Source organism: Pseudophryne corroboree, chromosome 6 (assembly GCF_028390025.1).
Source record: "Pseudophryne corroboree isolate aPseCor3 chromosome 6, aPseCor3.hap2, whole genome shotgun sequence".
NCBI lineage: Eukaryota > Metazoa > Chordata > Amphibia > Anura > Myobatrachidae > Pseudophryne > Pseudophryne corroboree.
In genome coordinates, this window is record NC_086449.1 from 162,734,156 (window position 1) to 162,761,459 (window position 27,304).

Below are 27,304 nucleotides of genomic sequence, written 5' to 3' on the forward strand. Positions count from 1 at the left end.
AAAATGGCTCGGCAGAAAGAGATTTGCATCGAACGAGGAGGTCATTGCCAAAACTGAAGCCTATTTCACAGAGTTCGACAAATCCTATTTTTTGGAGGGCTTGAAAAAGTTGGAATATCGTTGGGCCAAGTGTATCAAGCTAAAAGGGGGACGACAGATGTATCAAACCTTGGAGATAAAGTGACGAGAGATCGGCTCCGAACTGCTATTTTGCAGGCTGCGATTGAAAAAGGACTGGTTGGTATTTTATCTCTCTCCGAGCTTTGATACATCTCCCCTATAGATTTAAAGCTAGTGTCTAATGCAGAGATTCCCATACTCAGCCCTCAATGCACCCTAACAGTACCGGCTTTAAAAGGACAACGGTACAGGCTTTAAGGTTCTTCACAGTAAGAGCAGTAAGGATTTGGAACTCTCTGCCAGAGTGGGTAGTAATGGTGGACTCAATCATTAAGTTTAAAAATGGACTAGATAAATTCCCAATTGAAAGAAATATCCAAAGGATACAACATTTAAATGATATAACAATTTTGTAATACAGGTTGAACTCGATGGACATTTGTCTTTTTTCAGCCTCAACAACTATGTAACTATGATAACAAAGCTTGGGCACAAGGGACTAAATTAGTACCTCAGTCAATTTGATTTAACCATCTGTGCTGAGCCATGGATATCCTTAAAACCTGGCCTGTTTGGGTACCTTGAGGACAGAGTTTGGGAACCAGTTATCTAATGCAAAATGGTGGTGGCCAAAAGAGATTTTATATATGGGGCAGTGTATTCCCTATCAAAATATTTAAAAGCTGTTAGCAGTTACATATACGTATAAGAATGCAGGCCAAGTGCTTTTACATACAGTAGGTCCCGGTTATAGGTTGGCTAAAACACACAATATGCCTTACTATTGATTTTCCTAATAAACAATGTATAGATATTGAACGGTTAGTAACTGAAGCAACAGTAGAATTCAAATGCACCCAGATTCACTTGTGTTTTGTACTGAAAGAATGGAACTTCTTATATTACCACTATGTTCAGCAATAGATCTATACCACCAAGTGTAAAGAAATACTACATGTATTCAGTTGCATGCAAACAGGCTAAAGTTGATAAATGGTCCCACAAGTTCTACATTTCCAGGTCTGAGCACTGGGGGGTTCCAGGTTCTCTCAGAGTCAGCACCGTGATGTCCAAATCAGAGGGGAGACAATGCAATGCTTCATCTGGGCTTTAAATAAAGCCACTCACCAAAAACTTCTTCAGGTCTTTATAGTTGGTGATTATGCCATTGTGAATAACGATGAACTCTAGAGGGGGGGGGGAGAAATGTGATGTTATTTCCTGCTGCTAGAAAAACACCTCAGTCATAAGGAATTCCAAGTTAAGAGAAATCTGGAGACCACATGTTTGCCTGACAACAAACGCACACACGTACGTACGTAAAATCAAGACAATTTAATATATTTATTTATCTCCACACTTCCTGTATGGTATAAAAACAAATTCCTCTATAGTATTTTTTTTCTCTTCACTACAAAACAGCAATTGCATGTGTAATCAATAGAAACAATATGTTATAGCTGTAGTGTAACTCTGACCCGAATACACATCTGTTAACCCCTGCAGGGAGGCACTTCATGTAATTGATGCCAGGAAGGAATGGAGAGGAAAGTAGTATGAATGGAAGTAATAAATCATTATACATCATTATCCTACCTTGCACCAGAGAGGACTGCGATTACATGGAGATATCTCATATATATATATATATATATATATATATATATATATATATATATATATATATATATATATATAGATATATATATATATATATATAGATAGATAGATAGCTATACACACATTAAATAATTTAAATTCAAGAAATAAAAAAAATAAAAAAACTACCACTTTGAAAGCTTTAATACTTTAATCGTTGGAAGAAAAGCAAGAGCTGCCAATAAGATACATAATAGTGTTAGCATACCATTGTTTTTGTCAGAGCGCTGTGGGTGACTGTTCGTAGGGCTGGGTTCTCCGTGAGTGGCCCAGCGGGTGTGTGCAATACCCAGGTGAATCTCAAATTCAATATCTAGATCGATGTTTTCCTGCTCTGTATAAAAGAACATTGAGAAGAGAAACGCAGTGATCAGGAATGAGATACAGTATAACTGCCCTGCTTCAGTATGGCTGCAGACGCAGTCATCTCCTCCTCTCCCCATCAGACGGAATAAAACCAAGTGTTGCTTTATCGGCTCAGTCATTGTGTGGGATAGCGCAGACTGTTTCTAATTTAGCAGAATGAAAAGATCTGTTATTTTATTCTCCCCAGAGTCAGATTTAGGAAGAAGAATGGAAAGTCAGGAACAGGGTTAGATATAGGTTACTGCTCCAGTGAGGGGGTAGCTACACGTGTCAAAATCTTTTTTTTTTTTTTTACATGCAAAAGAATGCCTCTTTCAGTGCAGGGGGTATATTGTTTTTTCTTTTTATACTGATAATGTGAGGAAAAAGTTGAAAGCACTTGAATAGCCACATCTAACGCATTTAATTACTGCCAATCAGAAACATTAAACTGCAGTGAGAGGAAGTGGCCAGCTTTGTGGGGGGCTGGCAGAGACAGCTAGCGTATACACTAACAGAGGAGATGAAAACAAATTGGTACTAATTTGATAACCACATTAGAGGTAAAACATGATCAGAATATAAAATAAAAAATAAAATAAATTCTATCAAAGGCAAATCCAATTAGACAGCGTCAGACATTATTGGATTTTCCTGCTGAGCTGATCAGCTGGCATATTTCCGCTCTCTTGGAATCTTGCAGTAGATTATGTTTTACCCAAATGCAGAATTTCATTATACCTCTGGCAGGATCTAAGCTGTTGGGGATGGAGGAGAAACGGAGCCCGAGATGGGGGGGTGGTATGTGAATAAATGACATTTTCCTGAAACTGTTTTTGTTGGAAAACAGATCTGGCTCAGGGACCACAATGTGTTAGGTTTCACGTCATTGAGAGAGACCTCACCATCATACTTCTATTAAGTCTCCACGTAGGCAGTCTACAGCGCTCTGGGATCTTACACCGGATTAACCCTTATGTTAAAAAAAAAATTATAATGAATAATCTGCTCATGTCGGCCTCATCACACAGGATCACCAATGGCCATTTGTGTGCTGAGGGGGTCAGTGGGTGTGGCACTTCGGTTATGTTTAGTTACCAAGGCAACTAAGAATAGAATTTGGTGCTGGAGAGATGGCCATTTCAGCCCCCCAGGTATTTCCATAAATCAAGTTTCCTGAACATTTCAAACAAAAAACCCACACAACATTTCAAGGGGGCCAAGAGAGGAAGAGAGTAAAGGGTTTTCGTTGATTTTATTACATTCATGTGTAAAATCTTTTGCCCTATGTATCGCCTTGGAGGAAAAAAAAAAAGAAAAAGAAAAAAAACCATCTTGCACAATTCACTCTTTTTGGACAGAATCTAAATAAATCTTACCAACAAAAAAAGTGGATTGATATGATGCCAAGCCTGCTCAAACAGCTGCAAAAAACCATTAAGTCTCTGCGGGTGTTCATCTTTGTTGAACACCAATATCACCCTAGTGCGGTGTTCCCATTTTCAGTTTCACAAATATTGAAATACGCCAAGTTTGCTCAGCCTATATAAAAGCCTACCTTTGTTTATTTTTTTCCGTGACTGGTCCAGCAAAACATGGCCACCTACCCGGTAGCCATGATGCTTTAAGAGACATAAATCTAGAAATAAGCATTTTAGTGGTAGAAAGCAGCGTGCACGGGAGCCCTATCCTAGTGCCTAACCATACTCTGTCTGTAAAGTGACATAGTATGCAGCCAGATAGAACTGTAAAGGGAATAATGCCACATACTGTTTATCTCTTCATCCAAGGCCTTGACTTTTCCCTTCGTCTTAACGAGCTGGATTTTGTTATTGTTCTTCTCCCAATTCTTTTCATTGCCGCCATCGATACCAACACCTGTAACAGATGGATTAATAAAGAACCTAATCCACAGTCTAGGATTTAAGAATGCATCATACACTTGTCAGGGAGGCAGCAAGGTGACTGCTAATGAGGCATGTCATTCAACAGTCATTTGCTAGGCCATAACTCTGTCAGAACAGAAGTGCACAGGTCTGCACATAAAGGGGAAGGGTCTCCAACTCCAGTCCAGTTTATCCTCTTGCCACTCAATACAACAGCCAAGTAAGCGGGGAAGGGGGGAGAGTGCAATATAGTCAGGGCTGCCATCATGGGGGTACTGCCATGACTGGAGTCCCGGGCCTGGACAGAGATGGGTGCCCTGGCTCCTACCACCAATACCTGGAGAGGTGCGCAAGGATGTGCAACTGCAGGGTGATGCGCATTGGACTTCAAGAGTTGTTCCTGCCGCTCCGCGGCACTCCACCTATGCCTATTTTGCTAGCCCCGGGCTCCACAGTTTCTGATGGCAGCCCTACATGTAGTCATTGCCAATGTTCTACAGACATCACAAACCTTAATAAAATACAGAGCAGGACAAAGCGCTGCCTTTTACCACAAATGGGAATAAAATATAAAGCCAACATTGCAAACAGGATACCCTGTATTACAACTACAACTAGGAAGCTGCTGGCGTTTGAGGTTATAAAACCTGACACCAGCAACTGCCAAGTCAGAATGCTTCAACCAGTCTAGAGGAATGTAGTCAAAAGGAAGACTGATTATCCACCCATGTGCAATAATAATGAAGTATTTTTCTGTAATAAATAACATTCGTTATTCAATTTCATGACCATTCCATAAATATGAGATAGGTTTGTGGGTTTTGCATTAAATACAACACAAATGCATTTCCCTTGAAATTAAATGGTTTCAAGATCCATGCTTATAGAGCACCCCCATTATCGGATATAGATATATTATATATGTTGTGTATTAATGTGGCGAATAATAGACATGAAATAACAGCAGGGGGTAAAAGTCCATCATAACCTGTCACTGATATGTAACAGAGCGGAAATGGAACACTGAACCGTACATTACTTTCAATGACCACATCTGAAAAAATATCAATTTGGGGATTTGATGATCGTTTAGAGTTGGTGTAAGATTAAAGTACCTAGAAGCATATAGGGAAAGAGGTTGTAGGGTCAGTGATGCCTGTGACAAATATAGAGGCTGTTGAACAGATCAGCAAACCTATTTAATTGACTTTAATATCCATTGTTAAAACGCATTGTGGATTCAGCTGTTTAATGACCTATAACCAATAACAATGAAGATACGGTCTACCACTCCACCCGGACCCAGTGACATCACTGAGGAACACATGCCTATAACAATGCAGATTATACGTAGGAACCAGTGACATTTGTGGCTTAGTAAGGTCACTGCTTCCTAGTGAAGTAATACGCTTCCCATGATTATTGCTGAAACTCTCAAACAGCTGCTTCAGTTGTGTTTAGTAAGCAACAGGTGCAGAGGGAGGATTTGCATGCAGAATCCAGACAAAGCTTCAGCCTACAACTCTCTCAGCATTCCATAGATCTCACCTGCGGAGTCATAGCCTCTGTATTCCAGTCTCTGGAGACCTTTGATAAGTCTCTCGAGGATCTCACGCCTGGTGCGGGGCACGTGGTAGTTGAGGTAAGCAAATATTCCTACAAAAATAAAAAGAGACAGTCCTAAGTACATTAATGGGTCCATATCTGAGGAATAGTTGACAAAATAATAAGGAAACAGCCGTCTTATAGTTTGTAAAATGTGGTACACAGGTACTAACTAGCCGCAGTATAGCAGAAGACTATACAGACATAAATTATGATCCAAAGCAATAGAAAATGGCAGTGATACATTTTTCAACACAAAACCTCACAACTACATCTACTTGATAAAAATAACATCTACTTTTGGCGATTAGGCCACAAATACCTATTGGCAGTAACCAAGATTTAAATCACCGACACCTCCACAGTTTTCTCAGATCTATAAGACCAATTTGACATAAAAAAATAAAACTAAAGATGCCCATTTATTGGCCAATCTGGCTGCTTGGAACATAAATCTAGTAATGTACTTGAGCAAATGATAATTGACCATTTGCACCAAAATGCCGGAAAACTGACAAAAACAGTCAGACAAATTGTTAAATCAAATGGATTTACCCATTTGTCTTTCTGACCATTTTAGCCACTTTTCTGGCATTTCGGAGCAAATGGTCAATTGTCATTTGCTCCAGTACATTACTAGATTTATGTTCCAAGCAGCCAGATTGGCCAATAAATCTGTAGGTGTATGGCCAGTTTAAATGTTTGTAAACTGAAATGGAGATAAGTCCTGATGCTTCCAGTCATTCTTCTCTTAATAATTCATTGAAAATCATTCTGTTGTATTCATGGCACGATCATCTGATTGATATGATGGACACTCTGAAATCTTGTCACCCATCATTCGGTACCAACTTTGGTTAAAGATCAGATTGGTCAGAGATCATCCTAAGAAAGACAGCCTCTATGAATAGTATCTAAGCCCATCATTAGAGTGATTGTCCATCTTGTGACAATACTTCCTTTTATTATCTGCCCCACGTGAAGCTCTTCCTTAGGGAGCCTTCCACTGGGGAACCAGCCTATCAGGGACGTGCAGTCAGATGAGGCGGGGAGGCAGACACACACATACACACACTGGACTCTGCTGATGTAATGTGTAAAAAAAAAAAGAAAAAAAAAAGGGGGGACTCTGTTACTGTAATGTGTAAAAAAGGGGGACGCTGTGTGCCGTAATGTGTAAAAAAGGGGGACGGACTCTGCCGCAATGTGTAAAAAAGGGGTACCTAACTCTGATCCCAATGCCCCAACTATTTCAACTCAAGGACTACCTAAAACACATACAGGTTGAGTCTCCCTTATCCAAAATGCTTGGGACCAGAGGTACTTTGGATATGGGATTTTTCCGTATTTTGGAATAATTGCATACCATAATGAGATATCATGGTGATGGGACCTAAATCTAAGCACAGAATGCATTTATGTTACATATACACCTTATACACACAGCCTGAAGGTCATTTTAGCCAATATTTTTTATAACTTTGTGCATTAAACAAAGTGTGTCTACATTCACACAATTCATTTATGTTTCATATACACATTATACACACAGCCTGAAGGTCATTTAATACAATATTTTTAATAACTTTGTGTATTAAACAAAGTTTGTGTACATTGAGACATCAAAAAACAAAGGTTTCACTATCTCACTCTCACTCAAAAAAGTCCGTATTTCGGAATATTCCGTATTTCGGAATATATGGATATGGGATACTCAACCTGTATTTGCAAAAAAAATAAAAAATGTTTAAATAAAAAATAAAAAAAAATAGAAGTAGGCAGGCACTGTCAACCTACTTCCATGACATCACAAGTGGCGGTAAGGTTCATCACCGGACTTTGTGGATCATTATGGCTGCAGTGCCTCACCAGCCAATGACCTCACCTCACGCAACTGCAGCCTATGGTAATAATGCTGGAGAACTATCGCAATCAGGAGTATCATCTCCTTCTTACGGCAACGATGCACAAGTAATTCCGATCGTTCCATGGTAGACTCCTACTCCCTTATACACCACTCCGTACTCCTGCCTCACCACCTACTGCAAGTCCAGTGTATACAAATGCTTTGTAGCTTAATATTTACTCTGTGTAAACATGGGACCCCTTTCAGTCCGTGTGGAGCGGGTATTCGTTTTTTTGTTTTGCCAAGTACGTGGATTACAATAAAAGAACCGGACACTGGATCAGGGGAGTATAATTTTATTTTCAGGTACCCCGGACGTCGACAGACGGAGACGTGGCCAGAGTCGGCGTGTCAACATAGGTAAGTATGTATGTGTCGGCATGTATGTAATAAAGTTTTACTTTCAAGGTGTGTGTGTCCTGTTTTTATTTGGGTATTTTTTTTGCAGTAGAACTACAGGTACCAGCGGGCCCATTTTCCCAACACATGCTGGTACTTGTGGTTCTCCAAGTACCAGCTTGCGGGGGAGGCTTGCTGGGACTTGTAGTTCTATTGCAAAAACCAATATTCTTACATTTTACTCAAGGCTATCAGCCCCCCATCCGCAGCCTTGGATGGGGGGGAAGGGGGGACGACAGCCTCGGGCTTCACCCCTGGCCCTTGGGTGGCTGTGGGGGGGGGGGGGGAACCCTTGATTGAAGGGGTCCCCACTCCTCCAGGGTAGCCCGGCCAGGGGTGACTAGTTGGATATGTAATGCCACGGCCGCAGGGCGCTGTAGAAAAGTGACCCCCGGCTGTGGCATTATCTGTCCAGCTAGTGGAGCCCGGTGCTGGTCCAAAAAATACGGGTGACCCCTACTCTTTTTGTCCCCCGAATTTTTTGCACCAGGACCAGGCGCAGAGCCCGGTGCTGGTTGTTAAAATACGGGGGATCCCCTGTCATTTCCCCCCCCGTAATTTGGCAACCAGGACCGGCTCAAAGAGCCCGAGGCTAGTTATGCTTAGGAGGGGGGACCCCACGCATTTTTTTTTTCTGATTTTTACACCATTCCATTAAAAAATAAAATATTTAAAAAAAAATATATAAATAATACTTGTGCCTCCTAAATAGACAAACCAAGTATCTAATCCCTTCTAATATAAATAGATATGCTATTACCAAAAAAAAAAAAAAAAAAAAAAAAAAAAAACACAAAAAAAACAAAAACATGTTTTTAAAATAAGAATTTACTCACCGGTAATTCTATTTCTCGTAGTCCGTAGTGGATGCTGGGAACTCCGTAAGGACCATGGGGAATAGACGGGCTCCGCAGGAGACTGGGCACTCTAAAAGAAAGATTAGGTACTATCTGGTGTGCACTGGCTCCTCCCTCTATGCCCCTCCTCCAGACCTCAGTTAGGGAAACTGTGCCCGGAAGAGCTGACACAACAAGGAAAGGATTTGGAATCCAGGGCAAGACTCATACCAGCCACACCAATCGCACTGTACAACTTGTGATAACCATACCCAGTTAACAGTATGAACAACAACTGAGCCTCCTTGTACGGATGGCTCATAACAATAACCCTTTAGTGAAGCAATAACTATATACATGTATTGCAGAGAGTCCGCACTTGGGACGGGCGCCCAGCATCCACTACGGACTACGAGAAATAGAATTACCTGTGAGTAAATTCTTATTTTCTCTGACGTCCTAGTGGATGCTGGGAACTCCGTAAGGACCATGGGGATTATACCAAAGCTCCCAAACGGGCGGGAGAGTGCGGACGACTCTGCAGCACCGAATGAGCAAACTCAAGGTCCTCCTCAGCCAGGGTATCAAACTTGTAGAATTTAGCAAATGTGTTTGAACCCGACCAAGTAGCAGCTCGGCAAAGCTGTAAAGCCGAGACCCCTCGGGCAGCCGCCCAAGAAGAGCCCACCTTCCTTGTGGAATGGGCTTTTACTGATTTAGGATGCGGCAGTCCAGCCGCAGAATGTGCCAGGTGAATCGTGCAACAGATCCAGCGAGCAATAGTTTGCTTTGAAGCAAGAGCACCCAGCTTGTTGGGTGCATGCAGGATAAAGAGCGAGTCAGTTTTCCTGACTCCAGCAGTCCTGGAAACATAAATTTTCAAAGCCCGGACTACGTCCAGCAACTTGGAAGCCTCCAAGTCCCGAGTAGCCGCAGGCACCACAATAGGTTAGTTCAAATGAAACGCTGATACCACCATTGGGAGAAATTGGGGACGAGTCCTCAATTCTGCCCTGTCCATATGGAAGATCAGATACGGGCTTTTACATGACAAAGCCGCCAATTCTGACACACGCCTAGCTGAAGCCAAGGCCAACAGCATGACCACCTTCCACGTGAGATACTTTAGCTCCACGGTCTTAAGTGGCTCAAACCAGTGTGATTTCAGGAAATCCAACACAACGTTAAGATCCCAAGGTGCCACTGGGAGGCACAAAAGGGGGCTTAATATGCAGCACTCCCTTAACAAACGTCTGAACTTCAGGCAGTGAAGCCAGTTCTTTTTGAAAGAAAATAGATAGGGCCGAAATCTGGACCTTTATGGATCCTAATTTTAGGCCCATAGTCACTCCTGACTGTAGGAAGTGCAGGAATCGACCCAGCTGGAATTCCTCTGTAGGGGCCTTCCTGGCCTCACACCAAGCAACATATTTTCGCCATATACGGCGATAATGTTTTGCGGTCACGTCTTTCCTAGCCTTTATCAGCGTAGGAATAACTTCATCCGGAATGCCCTTTTCCGCTAGGATCCGGCGTTCAACCGCCATGCCGTCAAACACAGCCGCGGTAAGTCTTGGAACAGACAGGGCCCCTGCTGTAACAGGTCCTGTCTGAGAGGCAGAGGCCATGGGTCCTCTGAGTTCATTTCTTGTAGTTCTGGGTACCAAGTTCTTCTTGGCCAATCCGGAACGATGAGTATAGTTCTTACTCCTCTCTTTCTTACTATCCTCAGTACCTTGGGTATGAGAGGAAGAGGAGGGAACACATAAACCGACTGGTACACCCACGGTGTCATTAGTGCGTCTACAGCTATCGCTTGAGGGTCCCTTGACCTGGCGCAATATTTTTTTAGCTTTTTGTTGAGGCGGGACGCCATCATGTCCACCTGTGGCAGTTCCCAGCGATTTACAATCTGTGTGAAGACTTCTTGATGAAGTCCCCACTCTCCCGGGTGGAGGTCGTGCCTGCTGAGGAAGTCTGCTTCCCAGTTGTCCACTCCCAGAATGAACACTGCTGACAGTGCTAGCACGTGATTCTCTGCCCATCGAAGAATCCTTGTGGCTTCTGCCATTGCCATCCTGCTTCTTGTGCCGCCCTGGCGGTTTACATGGGCGACCGCCGTGATGTTGTCTGACTGAATCAGTACTGGTTGGTTTTGAAGCAGGGGCTCTGCTTGCCTCAGGGCGTTGTAAATGGCCCTTAGTTCCAGTATATTTATGTGTAGTTAAGTCTCCAGACTTGACCACTGGCCTTGGAAGTTTCTTCCCTGAGTGACTGCCCCCCCATCCTCGGAGGCTTGCATCCGTGGTCACCAGGACCCAGTCCTGTATGCCGAATCTGCGGCCCTCGAGAAGATGAGCACTCTGCAGCCACCACAGCAGAGACACCCTGGCCCTTGGGGACAGGGTGATCAACCGATGCATCTGAAGATGCGATCCGGACCATTTGTCCAACAGATCCCACTGAAAGATCCTTGCATGGAACCTGCCGAAGGGAATTGCTTCGTTAGAAGCCACCATCTTTCCCAGGACTCGCGTGCAGTGTTGCACCGACACCTGTTTTGGTTTCAGGAGGTCCCTGACCAGAGATGACAATTCCTGGGCCTTCTCCACCGGGAGAAACACCTTCTGCTGTTCTGTGTCCAGAATCATGCCCAGGAAAAGCAGACGCGTCGCAGGAATCAGCTGCGACTTTGGGATATTCAGAATCCAGCCGTGCTGTTGCAACACTTCCTGAGAGAGTGCTACGCTGACCAACAACTGCTCTCTGGACCTCGCCTTTATGAGGAGATCGTCCAAGTACGGGATAATAATAACTCCCTTCTTCCGAAGGAGTATCATCATTTCGGCCATTACCTTGGTAAATATTCTCGGTGCCGTGGACAGGCCAAACGGCAACGTCTGGAATTGGTAATGACAGTCCTGTACCACAAATCTGAGGTACTCCTGGTGAGGTGGGTAAATGGGGACATGCAAGCAAGCATCTTTGATGTCCAGCGACACCATAAAATCCCCCTCTTCCAGGCTTGCAATGACCGCTCTGAGCGATTCCATTTTGAACTTGAATTTCTTTATATAAGTGTTCAAGGACTTTAAATTCAGAATGGGTCTCACCGAACCGTCCGGTTTCGGTACCACAAACATTGTGGAATAGTAACCCCTTCCCTGTTGAAGGAGGGGGACCTTGATTATCACCTGCTGGAGGTACAGCTTGTGAATTGCCGCCAGTACTACCTCCCTTTCCCTGGGAGCAGCTGGCAAGGCAGATTTGAGGTAACGGCGAGGGGGAGTCGCCTCGAACTCCAGCTTGTATCCCTGAGATACAATTTGTACAGCCCATAGATCCACTTGTGAGCGAACCCACTGGATGCTGAAGTTTCGGAGACGCGCCCCCACCGCACCTGGCTCCGCCTGTGGAGCCCCAACGTCATGCGGTGGACTTAGTGGAAGCAGGGGAGGATTTTTGTTCCTGGGAACTGGCTGCCTGGTGCAGCTTCTTTCCTCTACCCTTGCCTCTGGCCAGAAAGGATGCTCCTCTGACCCGCTTGCCTTTCTGAGGCCGAAAGGACTGCACTTGATAATACGGTGCTTTCTTAGGCTGTGAGGGAACCTGAGGCAAAAAAGTCGACTTCCCAGCTGTTGCTGTGGATACGAGGTCCGAGAGACCGTCCCCAAACAATTCCTCACCCTTATAAGGCAAAACCTCCATGTGTTTTTTAGAATCAGCATCACCTGTCCACTGCCGAGTCCATAATACTCTCTGGCAGAAATGGACATTGCATTAATTCTAGATGCCAGCAGGCAAATGTCCCTCTGGGCATCCCGCATATATAAGACGACGCCTTTTATATGTTTGAGGGTTAGCAAAGCAGTATCCCTGTCGAGGAAATCAATGTTGTCTGACAGGGTATCAGTCCATGCTGCTGCAGCACTACACATCCAGGCTGAAGCAATAGCAGGTCTCAGTAGAGTACCAGAGTGTGTATACACAGACTTCAGGATAGCTTCCTGCTTTCTATCCACAGGCTCCTTTAGGGCGGCCGTATCCTGAGACGGCAGTGCCACCCTTTTAGATAAGCGTGTGAGCGCCTTGTCCACCCTAGGGGATGTTTCCCAACGTAACCTATCCGTTGTCGGGAAAGGGTACGCCATCAGTAACCTCTTAGAAATCACTAGTTTCTTATCAGGGGAACTCCACGCTTCTTCACACAATTCATTTAATTCATCAGATGGGGGAAAAGTCACTGGCTGCTTTTTCTCCCCAAACATAATACCCCTCTTGGTGGTAACCGGGTTAATGTCAGAAATGTACATCTTTCATTGCAGTAATCATGCATCGGATGGCCTTTGTAGACTGTACATTTGTCTCATCCTCATCTACACTGGAGTCAGACTCCGTGTCGACATCTGTGTCTACCATCTGAGCTAGTGGGCGTTTATGAGCCCCCGACGGCTTCTGAGTCGCCTGGGCAGGCGCGGGCTGAGACCCCGGCTGTCCCAAGGCTGCTGCGTCATCGAACCTTTTATGTAAGGAGTTGACACTGTCGGTTAAGACCTTCCACATATCCATCCAATCAGGTGTCAGCCCCGTCGGGGGCGACACCACATTTATCTGCCCCTGCTCCGCCTCCACGTAACCCTCCTCATCAAACATGTCGACACAGCCATACCGACACACCGCACACACACAGGGAATGCTCAGACTGAGGATAGGACCCCACAAAGTCCTTTGGGGAGACAGAGATAGAGTATGCCAGCACACACCACAGCGCTATATAACACAGGGATTCACACTATAAAAAGTGATTTACCCAATAGCTGCTTAATATCTTATTTGCGCCTAAATTTATGTGCCCCTCCTCTCTTTTTTACCCTTCTTGTATCAGGATACTGCAGGGGAGAGCCCGGGGAGCTGCTTCCAGCGGAGCTGTAAAGGGAAAATGGCGCTGGTGTGCTGAGGAAGAAGGCCCCGCCCCCCCAGCGGCGGGCTTCTGTCCCGCGTTTTCTGTAACTTAATGGCGGGGGGTTTTACGCATATACAGTTAACTGACTGTATTATGTGTATTTTATGCCAAAAGGTATTATAATTGCTGCCCATGGCCCGCCCCCCGCCCCCCCTCCTCCCCAGCGCCCTGCACCCTACAGTGACCGGAGTGTGTGGTGTGCTGTGGGAGCAATGGCGCACAGCTGCAGTGCTGTGCGCTACCTTAATGAAGACAGGAGTCTTCTGCCGCCGATTTCATCGCTTCTCTTCTGTCTTCTGGCTCTGCAAGGGGGACGGCTGCGCGGCTCCGGGAACGGACGATCAAGGTCAGGCCCTGTGTTCGAACCCTCTGGAGCTAATGGTGTCCAGTAGCCTAAGAAGCACAAGCTAGCTGCAAGCAGGTAGGTTTGCTTCTCTCACCTCAGTCCCACGTAGCAGTGAGTCTGTTGCCAGCAGGTCTCACTGAAAATAAAAAACCTAACAAATACTTTCTTTTCTAGCAAGCTCACGAGAGCCCACTAGGAGCACCCAGCTCTGGCCGGACACAGATTCTAACTGAGGTCTGGAGGAGGGGCATAGAGGGAGGAGCCAGTGCACACCAGATAGTACCTAATCTTTCTTTTAGAGTGCCCAGTCTCCTGCGGAGCCCGTCTATTCCCCATGGTCCTTACGGAGTTCCCAGCATCCACTAGGACGTCAGATAAATTTTTTTATTAGATTCCGCCAGCAAAGTGCGTCGGATTGAAAATGACGAATTTACTGTCTAAAAGCACTGTTGTCGAATTTACAATCTTCAATTGAATATACTTTTGTCGAAATGCCGCATTTGTACCATTGCAGAAATGTCGAATTTGACAAATGTCGAATTTCAAAAAGTCGAATTTGAAATGGCCGTTTTTTTGGCGAAAAGTACTGTATTGCATTGTCGAAATTTTTTTTTTTTTGGCGAAAATGTCCCGTTTTTTTACATTTTCGGGAATTTGACCGCAATTGCATATATGAACATTTTCTCTAACCGAGGCTAAGGTGTATGTGCCTGTGCATGCAGGGCACTCGGTCATCATTTTCAATAAAAATCCATTTAAGTTTGACTTTCTGTACTGTTGCATGCAGGAACTGGAAACTAAATGCCAGGTCTAATATAGCCTCCAGCCTTCGTGGCATGATCCAAGTAGGTATTCTGCCAGGGTACAGACATGAGGAGCAGTCTGTGTGCTCCAATGGTGGGAGTTGTGGTTTCCAATAAATATAGCATTGAGCACATCTGAAAAGTAATCTTTATAGCCAATGTGGGCACCATGCCAGACTGAGCCTGTTCACTTTCACATTTGGGACTAAACCTCTATTCAGAAGATCCTGAGACTCACAGAAGACAAAGTTGCTTTTAGAGGGGAACATATCAACGCTTATTCCAGCACACAAAAATTAGACAATGAGCTGTACAAGATAAACCCTGAATTCATAGTCTACATTTAGAGACTACAAGTCCATTCAGTAGCTAATGGAATAGTGTGACCCACAAATAAATATGCAGCAAAGTTCCCTATTATTTCCTATGAAGAAGAGTGCCAGCTTCTCGGCTCAATTTTTCAGTTATGCCAGAAAAACACTTACTGCAAAGTTATTCCATAGACTTTAGCTGTCAGGAAAAATATTAGTCTTTATATGTACCCATAACAGATCAGAAGTATGTGTGGACTGCACCGAGTTAACCTCGTAGAGATATAAAATACATTCACAACCTCTAACATAGATGTACATTTGGAAAACACTAACCCCCCAGATTTGGTATAACTGCATTTCAATCTCCAGGCAATTCCTTGAAAAATGTTTCGGGAAACTTCCCATTTTTCCCAGAGGGTGGCCTCTCAGGATCACTCACAATGTGGCTCATTATCAAAATAATGACTTCAGTTTCTCACAGACACACACACCCATCTATCCTGCTCATTAGACAGCAATTTCATTAACAGGAACTCAAAACACTGAGTGCTAGCTAATTAGATATATTATTGTTTTAATATACACACTAATATACATAATTAATGTCATAAGAGATCACACTTTCTACCTACTGTACATGACAGAGCTGTTTGTTCAGGTAAGGCCTGGATTTGAGTGGGTGTGTTAGCAGGGACTATTTTATGTTTACCCTATGCAGCCACTTTAGAAATAAAAAATATATATAAAAAATAAAATAAATAATAATAGTGATCAGTTTAGCTTCAGCATAGCTGGTTTTCAATTGCTTTGTATGCTTTTATATTAAATTATTATCAGTAAGATATTATAGGCATGTATTCAAGTACCCATCTCCTATATAATAGCCCAGATCTGTGACTTTGTGACTCATTTGCTAACGCTGGGTGGAGTCACAACACTGGGCGGAGTTAGTCAAATGAGTCACAGATCTGGCCACATCTATAGGAGACTAGGAGCAGAAGCAGATAGTATGGGCATGGCACAGGCAGGGGTTCATACCTCCCAGCTTTCTTCAGGCAGAAGGAGGGACACACAAGTGGAGAAATGGGAGCGTGGCCAACGAAAAAGGGGCGTGGCTTTACGGGAGGGCCCCCGTTTTCATCAGTGAGGGGGCATGCCCAGCGCTCTGTGAGCTGCTGGCATGCCCCCAGGGGCTGATTATGAGTTCGGGGGCCCAGGGCACTGGGGAGCCCTATCTCATTGCTGTGCCTGCTGCGGGGTTGGGGGCGTGGTCTAATCGCGCCCGCGCGGCCACGCCCCTTATGCAAATTCCGGATTATTATTTTTTTTATGGAATTTTGGCCCCTCAGCTAGGGCTAAATCCAGGGGAGTTGGCCGCTCCCCCCTACACACCTGTGGTGAGCTAATTAATTGATAAGAAAGGTGTTTCACCACAGGTGATGGCAATCATACATTACCAGGAAAGTCCAGGAACAGAGAATTTTCTCCCTCATGGAGAGGGTCAGGTAGGCAAGTATGCCGCACAGGCAGAAGAAAGCAGGGAGACTGCTGCCTCCCTGCAACACCACAGACCTGCCAACACGCAGCAGCGTGTGCTGACTGTAGCACAATGCTGCCGCTGTTGCTGGCAGGACGGGGAAGCTTCTGTGCTGGGACAGAGCTATTCGAGCCGGGGGGCCCCACTAAAACTGTGGGGCCAACGGTACGTACCCCCTGCCCCCCCCCCCCTTAATCCGGCTCTGCTGCTGGAACCCCCCCTTTAATCCGTACCCCCTGATGCCCCCTCTCCCTCTGTCTCCACTATTCACCGCTGCTCTGCTAAGCAGAACAGCGAGTACAGGAGATTTCCAACTCCCCCCCCCACCACGGGACACTGCGACACGCGGGTGGGACAGCCCCCAAAAATAAGAATTTACTCACCGGTAATTCTATTTCTCGTAGTCCGTAGTGGATGCTGGGAACTCCGTAAGGACCATGGGGAATAGCGGGCTCCGAAGGAGGCTGGGCACTCTAGAAAGATTTATGACTACCTGGTGTGCACTGGCTCCTCCCACTATGACCCTCCTCCAAGCCTCAGTTAGGACACCGTGCCCGGACGAGCAGACATAATAAGGAAGGATTTAGAATCCCGGGTAAGACTCTTACCAGCCACACCAATCACACCGTACAACTCGTGATACTATATCCAGTTTGACAGTATGAAAACAACTGAGCCGCTCAACAGATGGCTCAACAATAACCCTTTAGTTAACAATAACTATTTACAAGTATTGCAGACAATCCGCACTTGGGATGGGCGCCCAGCATCCACTACGGACTACGAGAAATAGAACTACCGGTGAGTAAATTCTTATTTTCTCTAACGTCCTAGTGGATGCTGGGAACTCCGTAAGGACCATGGGGATTATACCAAAGCTCCCAAACGGGCGAGAGAGTGCGGATGACTCTGTAGCACCGAATGAGAGAACTCCAGGTCCTCAGCCAGGGTATCAAATTTGTAGAATTTTGCAAATGTATTTGCCCCTGACCAAGTAGCTGCTCGGCAAAGTTGTAAAGCCGAGACGCCTCGGGCAGCCGCCCAAGATGAGCCCACCTTCCTTGTGGAATGGGCATTCATAGATTTTGGCTGTGGCAGGCCTGCCACAGAATGTGCAAGCTGAATTGTACTACAAATCCAGCGAGCAATAGACTGCTTAGAAGCAGGAGCACCCAGTTTGTTGGGTGCATACAGGATAAACAGCGAGTCAGATTATCTGACTCCAGCCGTCCTGGAAACATATATTTTCAGGGCCCTGACAACGTCTAGCAACTTGGAGTCCTCCAATTCACTAGTAGCCGCCGGCACCACAATAGGCTGGTTCAGGTGAAACGCTGACACCACCTTAGGGAGAAATTGGGGACGAGTCCTCAACTCTGCCCTATCCATATGGAAAATCAGATAAGGGCTTTTACACGATAAAGCCGCCAATTCTGACACTCGCCTGGCTGAAGCCAAGGCTAATAACATGACCACTTTCCACGTGAGATATTTCAGATCCACGGTTTTAAGTGGCTCAAACCAATGTGATTTTAAGAAACTCAACATCACGTTGAGATCCCAAGGTGCCACTGGAGGCACAAACGGGGGCTGAATATGCAGCACTCCTTTTACAAAAGTCTGAACTTCAGGTACTGAAGCTAGTTCTTTTTGAAAGAAAATCGACAGAGCCGAGATCTGTACTTTAATGGAGCCTAGTTTTAGGCCCATATCCACTCCTGCTTGCAGGAAATGCAGAAATCGACCTAGTTGAAATTCCTCTGTTGGGGCCTTATTGGCCTCGCACCATGCAACATATTTTCGCCATATGCGGTGATAATGCGTTGCCGTAACATCTTTCCTGGCCTTAATAAGCGTAGGAATGACTTCTTCCGGAATACCCTTTTCCTTTAGGATCCGGTGTTCAACCGCCATGCCGTCAAACGCAGCCGCGGTAAGTCTTGGAACAGACAGGGCCCTTGTTGTATCAGGTCCTGTCTGAGCGGTAGAGGCCACGGGTCCTCTGAGAGCATCTCTTGAAGTTCCGGGTACCACGCTCGTCTTGGCCAATCCGGAACCACGAGAATTGTGTTTACTCCTCGCTTTCTTATTATTCTCAATACCTTTGGAATGAGAGGCAGAGGAGGGAACACATAAACCGACTGGTACACCCACGGTGTTACTAGAGCGTCCACAGCTATCGCCTGAGGGTCCCTTGACCTGGCGCAATATCTTTTTAACTTTTTGTTGAGACGGGACGCCATCATGTCCACCTGTGGTTTTTCCCAACGGTTTACCAGCATCTTGAAGACTTCTGGGTGAAGTCCCCACTCTCCCGGGTGGAGGTCGTGTCTGCTGAGGAAGTCTGCTTCCCAGTTGTCCACTCCATGAATGAACACTGCTGACAGTGCTAGTACATGATTCTCCGCCCATCGGAGAATTCTTGTGGCTTCTGCCATCGCCATCCTGCTTCTTGTGCCGCCCTGTCGATTTACATGGGCGACTGCCGTGATGTTGTCTGACTGGATCAGCACCGGCTGGTGTAGGAGCAGGGATTTTGCTTGACTTAGGGCATTGTAGATGGCCCTTAGTTCCAGAATATTTATGTGAAGGGAAGTCTCCTGACTCGACCATAGTCCTTGGAAGTTTCTTCCCTGTGTGACTGCCCCCCAGCCTCGAAGGCTGGCATCCGTGGTCACCAGGACCCAGTCCTGTATGCCGAACCTGCGGCCCTCTAGAAGATGGGCACTCTGCAGCCACCACAGTAGAGACACCCTGGTTCTTGGAGACAGGGTTATTAAGCGATGCATCTGAAGATGCGATCCGGACCACTGGTCCAACAGGTCCCACTGAAAGATTCTGGCATGGAACCTGCCGAAGGGAATTGCTTCGTAAGAAGCCACCATCTTTCCCAGGACCCGCGTGCAGTGATGCACTGATACCTGTTTTGGTTTCAGGAGGTCTCTGACTAGAGATGACAACTCCCTGGCTTTCTCCTCCGGGAGAAACACTTTTCTCTGGACTGTATCCAGAATCATACCCAGGAACAGTAGCCGTGTCGTCGGAACCAGCTGTGACTTTGGGATATTCAGAATCCAGCCGTGCTGGTGCAGCACTTCCTGAGATAGTGCTACTCCCACCAACAACTGTTCCTTGGACCTCGCTTTTATTAGGAGATCGTCCATGTACGGGATAATTAAAACTCCCTTTCTTCGAAGGAGTATCATCATTTCCGCCATAACCTTGGTAAATACCCTCGGTGCCGTGGACAGTCCAAACGTCAGCGTCTGAAATTGGTAATGGCAATCCTGTACCACAAATCTGAGGTACTCCTGGTGAGGATGGTAAATGGGGACATGCAAGTAAGCATCCTTGATGTCCAGGGATACCATGTAATCCCCCTCGTCCAGGCTTGCAATAACCGCCCTGAGCGATTCCATCTTGAACTTGAATTTCTTTATGTATGTGTTCAAGGATTTCAAATTTAGAATGGGTCTCACCGAACCGTCCGGTTTCGGTACCACAAATAGTGTGGAATAATAACCCCGGCCTTGTTGAAGTAGGGGTACCTTGATTATCACCTGCTGGGAATACAGCTTGTGAATTGCCGCTAGCACCGCCTCCCTGTCTGAGGGAGCAATCGGCAAGGCAGATTTTAGGAACCGGTGGGGTGGGGACGCCTCGAATTCCAGCTTGTACCCCTGAGATACTATTCGCAGGATCCAGGGATCCACCTGTGAGCGAACCCACTGATCGCTGAAATTTTTGAGGCGACCCTTCACCGTACCTGGCTCCGCCTGTGGAGCCCCACCGTCATGCGGCGGACTTGGAAGAAGAAGCGGGGGAGGACTTTTGCTCCTGGGAACCTGCAGTTCGTTGCAGCCTTTTTCCCCTACCTCTGCCTCTGGACAGAAAAGACCCGCCTTTTCCACGCCTGTTTTTCTGGGTCCGAAAGGACTGAACCTGATAAAACGGCGCCTTCTTAGGCTGTGAGGGGACATGGGGTAAAAATGCTGACTTCCCAGACGTTGCTGTGGAAACTAGGTCCGAGAGACCATCCCCAAATAATTCCTCACCCTTATATGGTAACACTTCCATGTGCTTTTTTGAATCCGCATCTCCTGTCCACTGGCGAGTCCATAAGCCTCTCCTAGCAGAAATGGACAATGCACTTACTTTAGATGCCAGTCGGCAGATTTCCCTCTGTGCATCTCTCATATATAAGACTGAGTCTTTTATATGGTCTATGGTTAACAGGATCGTGTCTCTGTCTAATGTGTCAATATTTTCTGACAGTTTATCTGACCACGCAGCGGCAGCACTGCACATCCAAGCTGACGCAATAGCTGGCCTAAGTATAATGCCTGTGTGTGTGTATACAGACTTCAGGATCTTTCTATCAGCAGGTTCCTTGAGGGCGGCCGTATCCGGAGACGGTAGTGCCACCTTTTTAGACAAACGTGTGAGCGCTTTATCCACTCTAGGGGGTGTTTCCCAACGTGACCTATCCTCTGGCGGGAAAGGGAACGCCATTAGTACCTTCTTAGGAATTACCAATTTTTTATCAGGGAAAGCCCACGCTTCTTCACACACTTCATTTAATTCATCTGATGGGGGAAAAACTACGGGTAGTTTTTTCTCTCCAAACATAATACCCTTTTTAGTGGTACCTGTAGTTATATCAGAAATGTTTAACACCTCTTTCATTGCCTCAATCATGCAGTGAATGGCCATAGTGGGCATCAGATTTGACTCATCATCGTCGACACTGGTGTCAGTATCAGTGTCGACATCTGGGTCTGCTTGAGGTAGCGGCCGTTTTAGAGCCCCTGACGACCCATGCGACGCCTGGGCAGGCACGAGCTGAGAAGTCGGCTGTCCCACATTTGGCATGTCGTCGATTTTTTTATATAAGGAGTCTATACGTGCACTCATTACTTTCCATAAGCCCATCCACTCAGGTGTCTGCCCCGCAGGGGGTGACATCCCTTCTAAAGGCATCTGCTCCGCCTCCACATCATTATCCTCATCAAACATGTCGACACAGCCGTACCGACACACCGCACACACACAAGGAATGCTCCGAATGAGGACAGGACCCACAAAAGCCCTTTGGGGGGACAGAGTGAGAGTATGCCAGCACACACCAGAGCGCTATATAATGCAGGGACTAACTGAGTTATGTCCCCTATAGCTGCTTTTTATATTATATATATATATATTGCGCCCAAATTTAGTGCCCCCCCTCTCTGTTTCTACCCTGTTCTGTAGTGTAGACTGCAGGGGAGAGCCAGGGAGCTTCCTTCCAGCGGATCTGTGAAGGAGAAATGGCGCCAGTGTGTCTGAGGGAGATAGCTCCGCCCCTTTTCCGCGGCCTATTCTCCCGCTTTTTCCTGGATTCTGGCAGGGGTATTTTCCACATATATAGCCTCTGGGGCTATATATTGTGGTATTTTTGCCAGCCAAGGTGTTTTTATTGCAGCTCAGGGCGCCCCCCCCAGCGCCCTGCACCCTCAGTGACCGGAGTGTGAAGTGTGCATGAGGAGCAATGGCGCACAGCTGCAGTGCTGTGCGCTACCTTGGTGAAGACTGATGTCTTCTGCCGCCGTTTTTCCGGACCTCTTCTTGCTTCTGGCTCTGTAAGGGGGACGGCGGCGCGGCTCCGGGACCGAACACCAAGGACTGGGCCTGCGGTCGATCCCTCTGGAGCTAATGGTGTCCAGTAGCCTAAGAAGCCCAATCCGGCTGCAAGCAGGCGAGTTCGCTTCTTCTCCCCTTAGTCCCTCGCTGCAGTGAGCCTGTTGCCAGCAGGTCTCACTGAAAATAAAAAACCTAAAACTATACTTTCTTTCTAAGGGCTCAGGAGAGCCCCTAGTGTGCATCCAACCTCGGCCGGGCACGAAATCTAACTGAGGCTTGGAGGAGGGTCATAGTGGGAGGAGCCAGTGCACACCAGGTAGTCATAAATCTTTCTAGAGTGCCCAGCCTCCTTCGGAGCCCGCTATTCCCCATGGTCCTTACGGAGTTCCCAGCATCCACTAGGACGTTAGAGAAAAATGGGACTGTCTCGCGAAAATCGGGACAGTTGGGAGGTATGGGGGGGTGTGAGGGGGTATGCCGTACAGACAGACGGGCACCGGCTCACTGTGTGCTTGACCCCCCACATCAGCATACTTAGCAGGATCTCTCTGGCGCGGAGGAGCGTCACTTTCTGCCACACTCCACGCTTCTTAGCTGCAGTTTTGTGGGGCACCTGCCGCTGTGCAGGTTCCGTACTGCCTCTGTTATCTCCAGCCCCGGCAACCCCACTGCTAGCTGCAGCGTTGCCGCCCGCAGTGAGGTGCGCCCAGCTCCTTCACACACTTTAGCTGGCGGGCAGCGCTGCAGAAGTCCGAGCTGCTTGCAGGCTCCGACCCCCTCCTCCCTCCAGCCGCAGCGTCTCCTGGGAGCTAACCAGTCACTGCCAGTCTCCCCTTATTACAGTGCCCAGCAGCCGCAAGGTCCGCGCCGCGTGCATGCTATGACCCCCTCCTCCCTCCAGCCGCAGCGTCTCCTGGGGGCTAACCAGTCACTCCCAGTCTCCCCTTACCACAGTGCCCGGCAGCTGCGCGAGGTCTGCGGTGTGTGACTGAGGAGGGGGGAGGGATGCGGACGGGCAGAGGAAGCAGGACTCCAGCCTAAGAGAGTCAGCCATGCCAAGTCTCCACCAGCAGCAGATCCCAACAGGTTGGAGTGGAACAGCAGCAGCCAGCAGCAGTGACTCCGGTAACACACATCTGTCTGTCACCACTGTCCTGTCCCTAATACCAATCTCTCCCGTGCCCTGTGTTCTGTCATGTCCCTGTCACCCCTGGCCTTGCCCTGTCACCCTTATCCTGGCCCTTTCACCCTTATCCTGGCCCTGTCACCCCTGTGCTTGCCCTGTCACCCCTGTGCTTGCCCTGTCACCCCTATACTGGCCCTGTCAACCCTGTCCTGGTCCTGCCGCCCCTACCCTGGCCCTGTCACCCTTATCCTGGCCCCGTCGCCCCTGTCCTGGCCCCGTCACCCCTGTTCTGACCCTGTCCTGGCCCTGTTACTGCATACCCTCCAACTACCTTTTTGGCAGGTACAGTACCCGCAGCGCCTCCAGACCCCTCCCCAATGCACCACACCTCCGCACCTTCCACTCCACCACATGCGGCACTCCACCCCTCCCCCACACGCTGTGCCTCCAGACCCCCTACACCACCCGCGGCTCCCACTCCTCCGCCCCTTCACCATCCACAGCACCTCCAGATCCCCTCCACCATCCACCCCCCATATACGTCTCCCCCCACACCTGCCCCCCTTCACCCGCAGCATCTGCAGACACCCTCCTGCATCCGCGGTCCCCCCCCTCACCCACCCCTCCCCCACCCATGGCACCCCTGCACCTGCCCCTCCACCACCTGCAGCATCTGCAGACACCCTCCTCCATCCGTGGTCCCCCCCTCACCCATCCCTCCCCCACCCAAGCACCCCTGCACCTGCCCCTCCACCACCTGCAGCACCTCCGGACCTCCTTCCCCATCCGCTGCACCACCCGTACCTGCCCCTCCCCTACCCACGGCGCCTGCGAACCCCTACCCCACCCCCGGCACCCCCGCCCCTTCCCATCCCACAGCACCTCCGGAACCCTTCACCCATCCGCAACTTCCCCACACCTGCCCCTCTCCCACCCGTGGCACCCCTGCCCCTCCCCCACCTGCAGTGCCTCCGGACCCCTCCCCCATCTGCAGCCCCCACTCCTCTGCCCCTCCCCCACCCGCAGCACCTCCCGACTCATCACCCATCCGGGCGCCCCCCCCCCCCCTTGCTTCCGCCCCCACTCCACCCGCAGCATCTACAGACACCACCCCCCATCCGCAGTCCCCCCCGCACCCGCTACATTCTGTACATCGTGCCCTGCAGGTGCTGTTCACGCTGTCGCAAGGGGCTGCGCCTCCTTCACCATCGCACGCCCTTTCATTGTGCAATATTTAACCACTAACAAAGGAATGCAGGTAATACTCCATATAATACAAATATTGAACCCCAGAAAGGCATGCAAGGGTTAAGGGGGCGTAGCCCCTTGCGACGGTGTGAAGAGCGCCCGTAGGGCGCGATGAAGCACCTAGTGTAGAATATCTATAGATAGACAGAAGAATCCAATGGGTGCTGGTATCACAGTGCAAAATGTAAAGCAAGGCGTGTCGGGTGTATAACATACAGACCAGGAAATTCAGCATTCCTTTCCTATATTGTATGAATATTCATTGGCCGTCTTTATCTTTTGATCACATGGTTTTACATAGAAAGCTATACCACCGCCGTTATCTGACTAAAGTATACATAAGATTCCAGGAGCTCTGATCACAGCTGGTCACCTCTAGGAGTTTGCATTGCATTAACTGGCTGTAATGTAGTCTATGGGGTCAATTCAATTCCGCGCAGATTTAATAGCATCTGGAATTAGCTTCCAGTGCTATTTAATTCAGTGTGATGCAACCCCCGACGAGAGGATTACTTCTCCACCCCTCCAGGGGTGTGAACAGAAATCCAACAAAAGAGCTGGCGCAGTGCTGTTTTCTGGCCTGAGCGCGCCAGAAACAGCATCGCACCCAGCACTTAAGTCGGGGAATGATGGTTCTCACAACAAAAATACCCTGTTTAGTCCGCGAGAACCGGCCTTCTCCAACATAACAGAGCGTATTTGACCCTTGTGTTCTTTACCTGCTAAACTGCTACTCCAAACATTACACATTAATAATAGTTGGCTGTTAATTTCCTGATCTACGGCAGGACACAAGGGATGTGTGGTACAGAACATATTATACTGTAGGTCAGGCTTTCCCGACCTCATTCCTCAAGGCACACTAACAGTCTTGGTTTTAGGGAGATCCTTGCTTGAGCACAGGTAACTTAATTAGTGCTGGAGTTATTTGATTTAACCATCTGGATATCACTGTTATACCGCTGTTCCACTCAAATGCCGGGTCGCACCGTGATTTTGTAGCCAGCTCCAACCTGGATCCAACCCAGCTAAGACCCTGATCAGACTCCAAGCGCCAGCTCTTCCTATGCAGTAAACTGGTCCTAGATCACATTCACCCAGCTTACCCCGCGACCAGGGTCCTTCCCGGCACCAACCCTGCAAGCTAGCCGGTAAACCCTTTTCCACTGAGCCGTTCTTGGGTTATCACAGCAATAACCTGGGTTTTTAGCGGCAGTGGAAAAGGGGTATTAGTCTGCCTTGAGGTTAGGAATGCCTACTGTAGAGGAATAGTAAGTAACACAGAGCAAAATGCAATTATGTGCTGTAACCAACAGCAACTAATAGTATACCAGTTTTCATTAGCCTGACCTCACTAGAGTAGTAAACGCAGACTTCCGATTGGTTTCTGTTGGTTATAACAAATTGCTGTTCTCTGCACCATGCCATAATAGAAGTTGAATTGCTTTTCATAAGCAACTGAGTAGTATTATGTTAGAATGGTAGTCACATCTGAACTTTGGAAATCAGATTGTTCAAATGTCATCCGAGTACAATTGGCAGTTTTCTCAGTAATAAATATGTGAAAAGTTATCCCTGTATGAGAAGAGTACTATCCTGCCCTACTGTCCTTTTTTTCCAGCTACAAAGAGATTCCTCTCTCCTTCCAAGACTTAATGGCTGGTAGAGAAAGGGAATACATTCCTGTGTAATTAATGCAAGGTTGGTTAGACTGGTTGATTGATCCGGCTGGCAGAGTAGTAGTGTCAGATTACATCCTCTAAAGAATATGACGGAAATTAGGGTCATAAAATAATTTCATACATGTTCTTCCTGGTTTCTGTAGTGAGGAAAGAGTTATATAGCAAGCAAGTAACATAGTGGGACATTTACTAAGCAGTGATAAGAGCGGAGAAGTGAGCCAGTGGAGAAGTTGCCCCATCAACCAATCAGCAGCTCTGTATAATTGTAAAGTATGCAAATTACAGATGTTCCTTCAGTGCTGATTGGTTGCCATGGGCACTTCTCCACTCTTATCACTGCTTAGTAAATGTCCCCCATAGTCACTAACACCTTCTAATAGGCTTATCCAGCAATCACAACAAGACCCACTGTCAAAACAAACTATTCACTTGTGGAACAAACACTTTGAAGTTTATTCCAGCATCCAAAATACTGTGCATTGTATAAAGGGGACAGGTTAAAATAACCTCACTGAATGAACCATTACATAGAACATTTAACTTTAAAGTCACAAACAAATGTCAACACCAATAACAAATCAAGGTAAACATAGACTCTTTACCTGGCAGGCATAAAGTGATTGGTACAGATGGAAATAAAGTGCTCATTTGCATGATCATTATTAGCATACAAAAAAACAAAGATAAATATACACATTACAGAGCGGTTCCCCTCTAACAGCTCATCCATGTGATCACTATTCCAGCAACACACATTTACCAATCGATCATCTACCAAACTATGGCTGCTGACTGTAAGGAACATTACTGCACACACAGTCATTACAAACTGTAAACGATGTTCATATAAAAGTACTTATTTAGCAACCACAGTGCTCAGTGCTGCCCACTAGGCCGCGCAACGTAGGGA

At 47.1% G+C, this 27,304-nt stretch overlaps 1 protein-coding gene across 1 annotated transcript in view; it reads right to left on the minus strand.

Annotated features, from left to right (window-relative positions):
- The window catches only part of LOC134936804 (glutamine--fructose-6-phosphate aminotransferase [isomerizing] 1-like), a 51,449-nt gene that overhangs the window by 22,872 nt on the left and 1,273 nt on the right, over window positions 1-27,304 (minus strand). Inside the window, exons 2-5 of the mRNA XM_063932065.1 lie at window positions 5,559-5,666; window positions 3,895-4,002; window positions 1,988-2,113; window positions 1,249-1,307 (exon numbers count right to left, since the gene is read on the minus strand). Coding sequence (XP_063788135.1) covers window positions 1,249-1,307; window positions 1,988-2,113; window positions 3,895-4,002; window positions 5,559-5,666 — 401 coding nt within the window. The remainder of the gene's footprint in view (window positions 1-1,248; window positions 1,308-1,987; window positions 2,114-3,894; window positions 4,003-5,558; window positions 5,667-27,304) is intronic.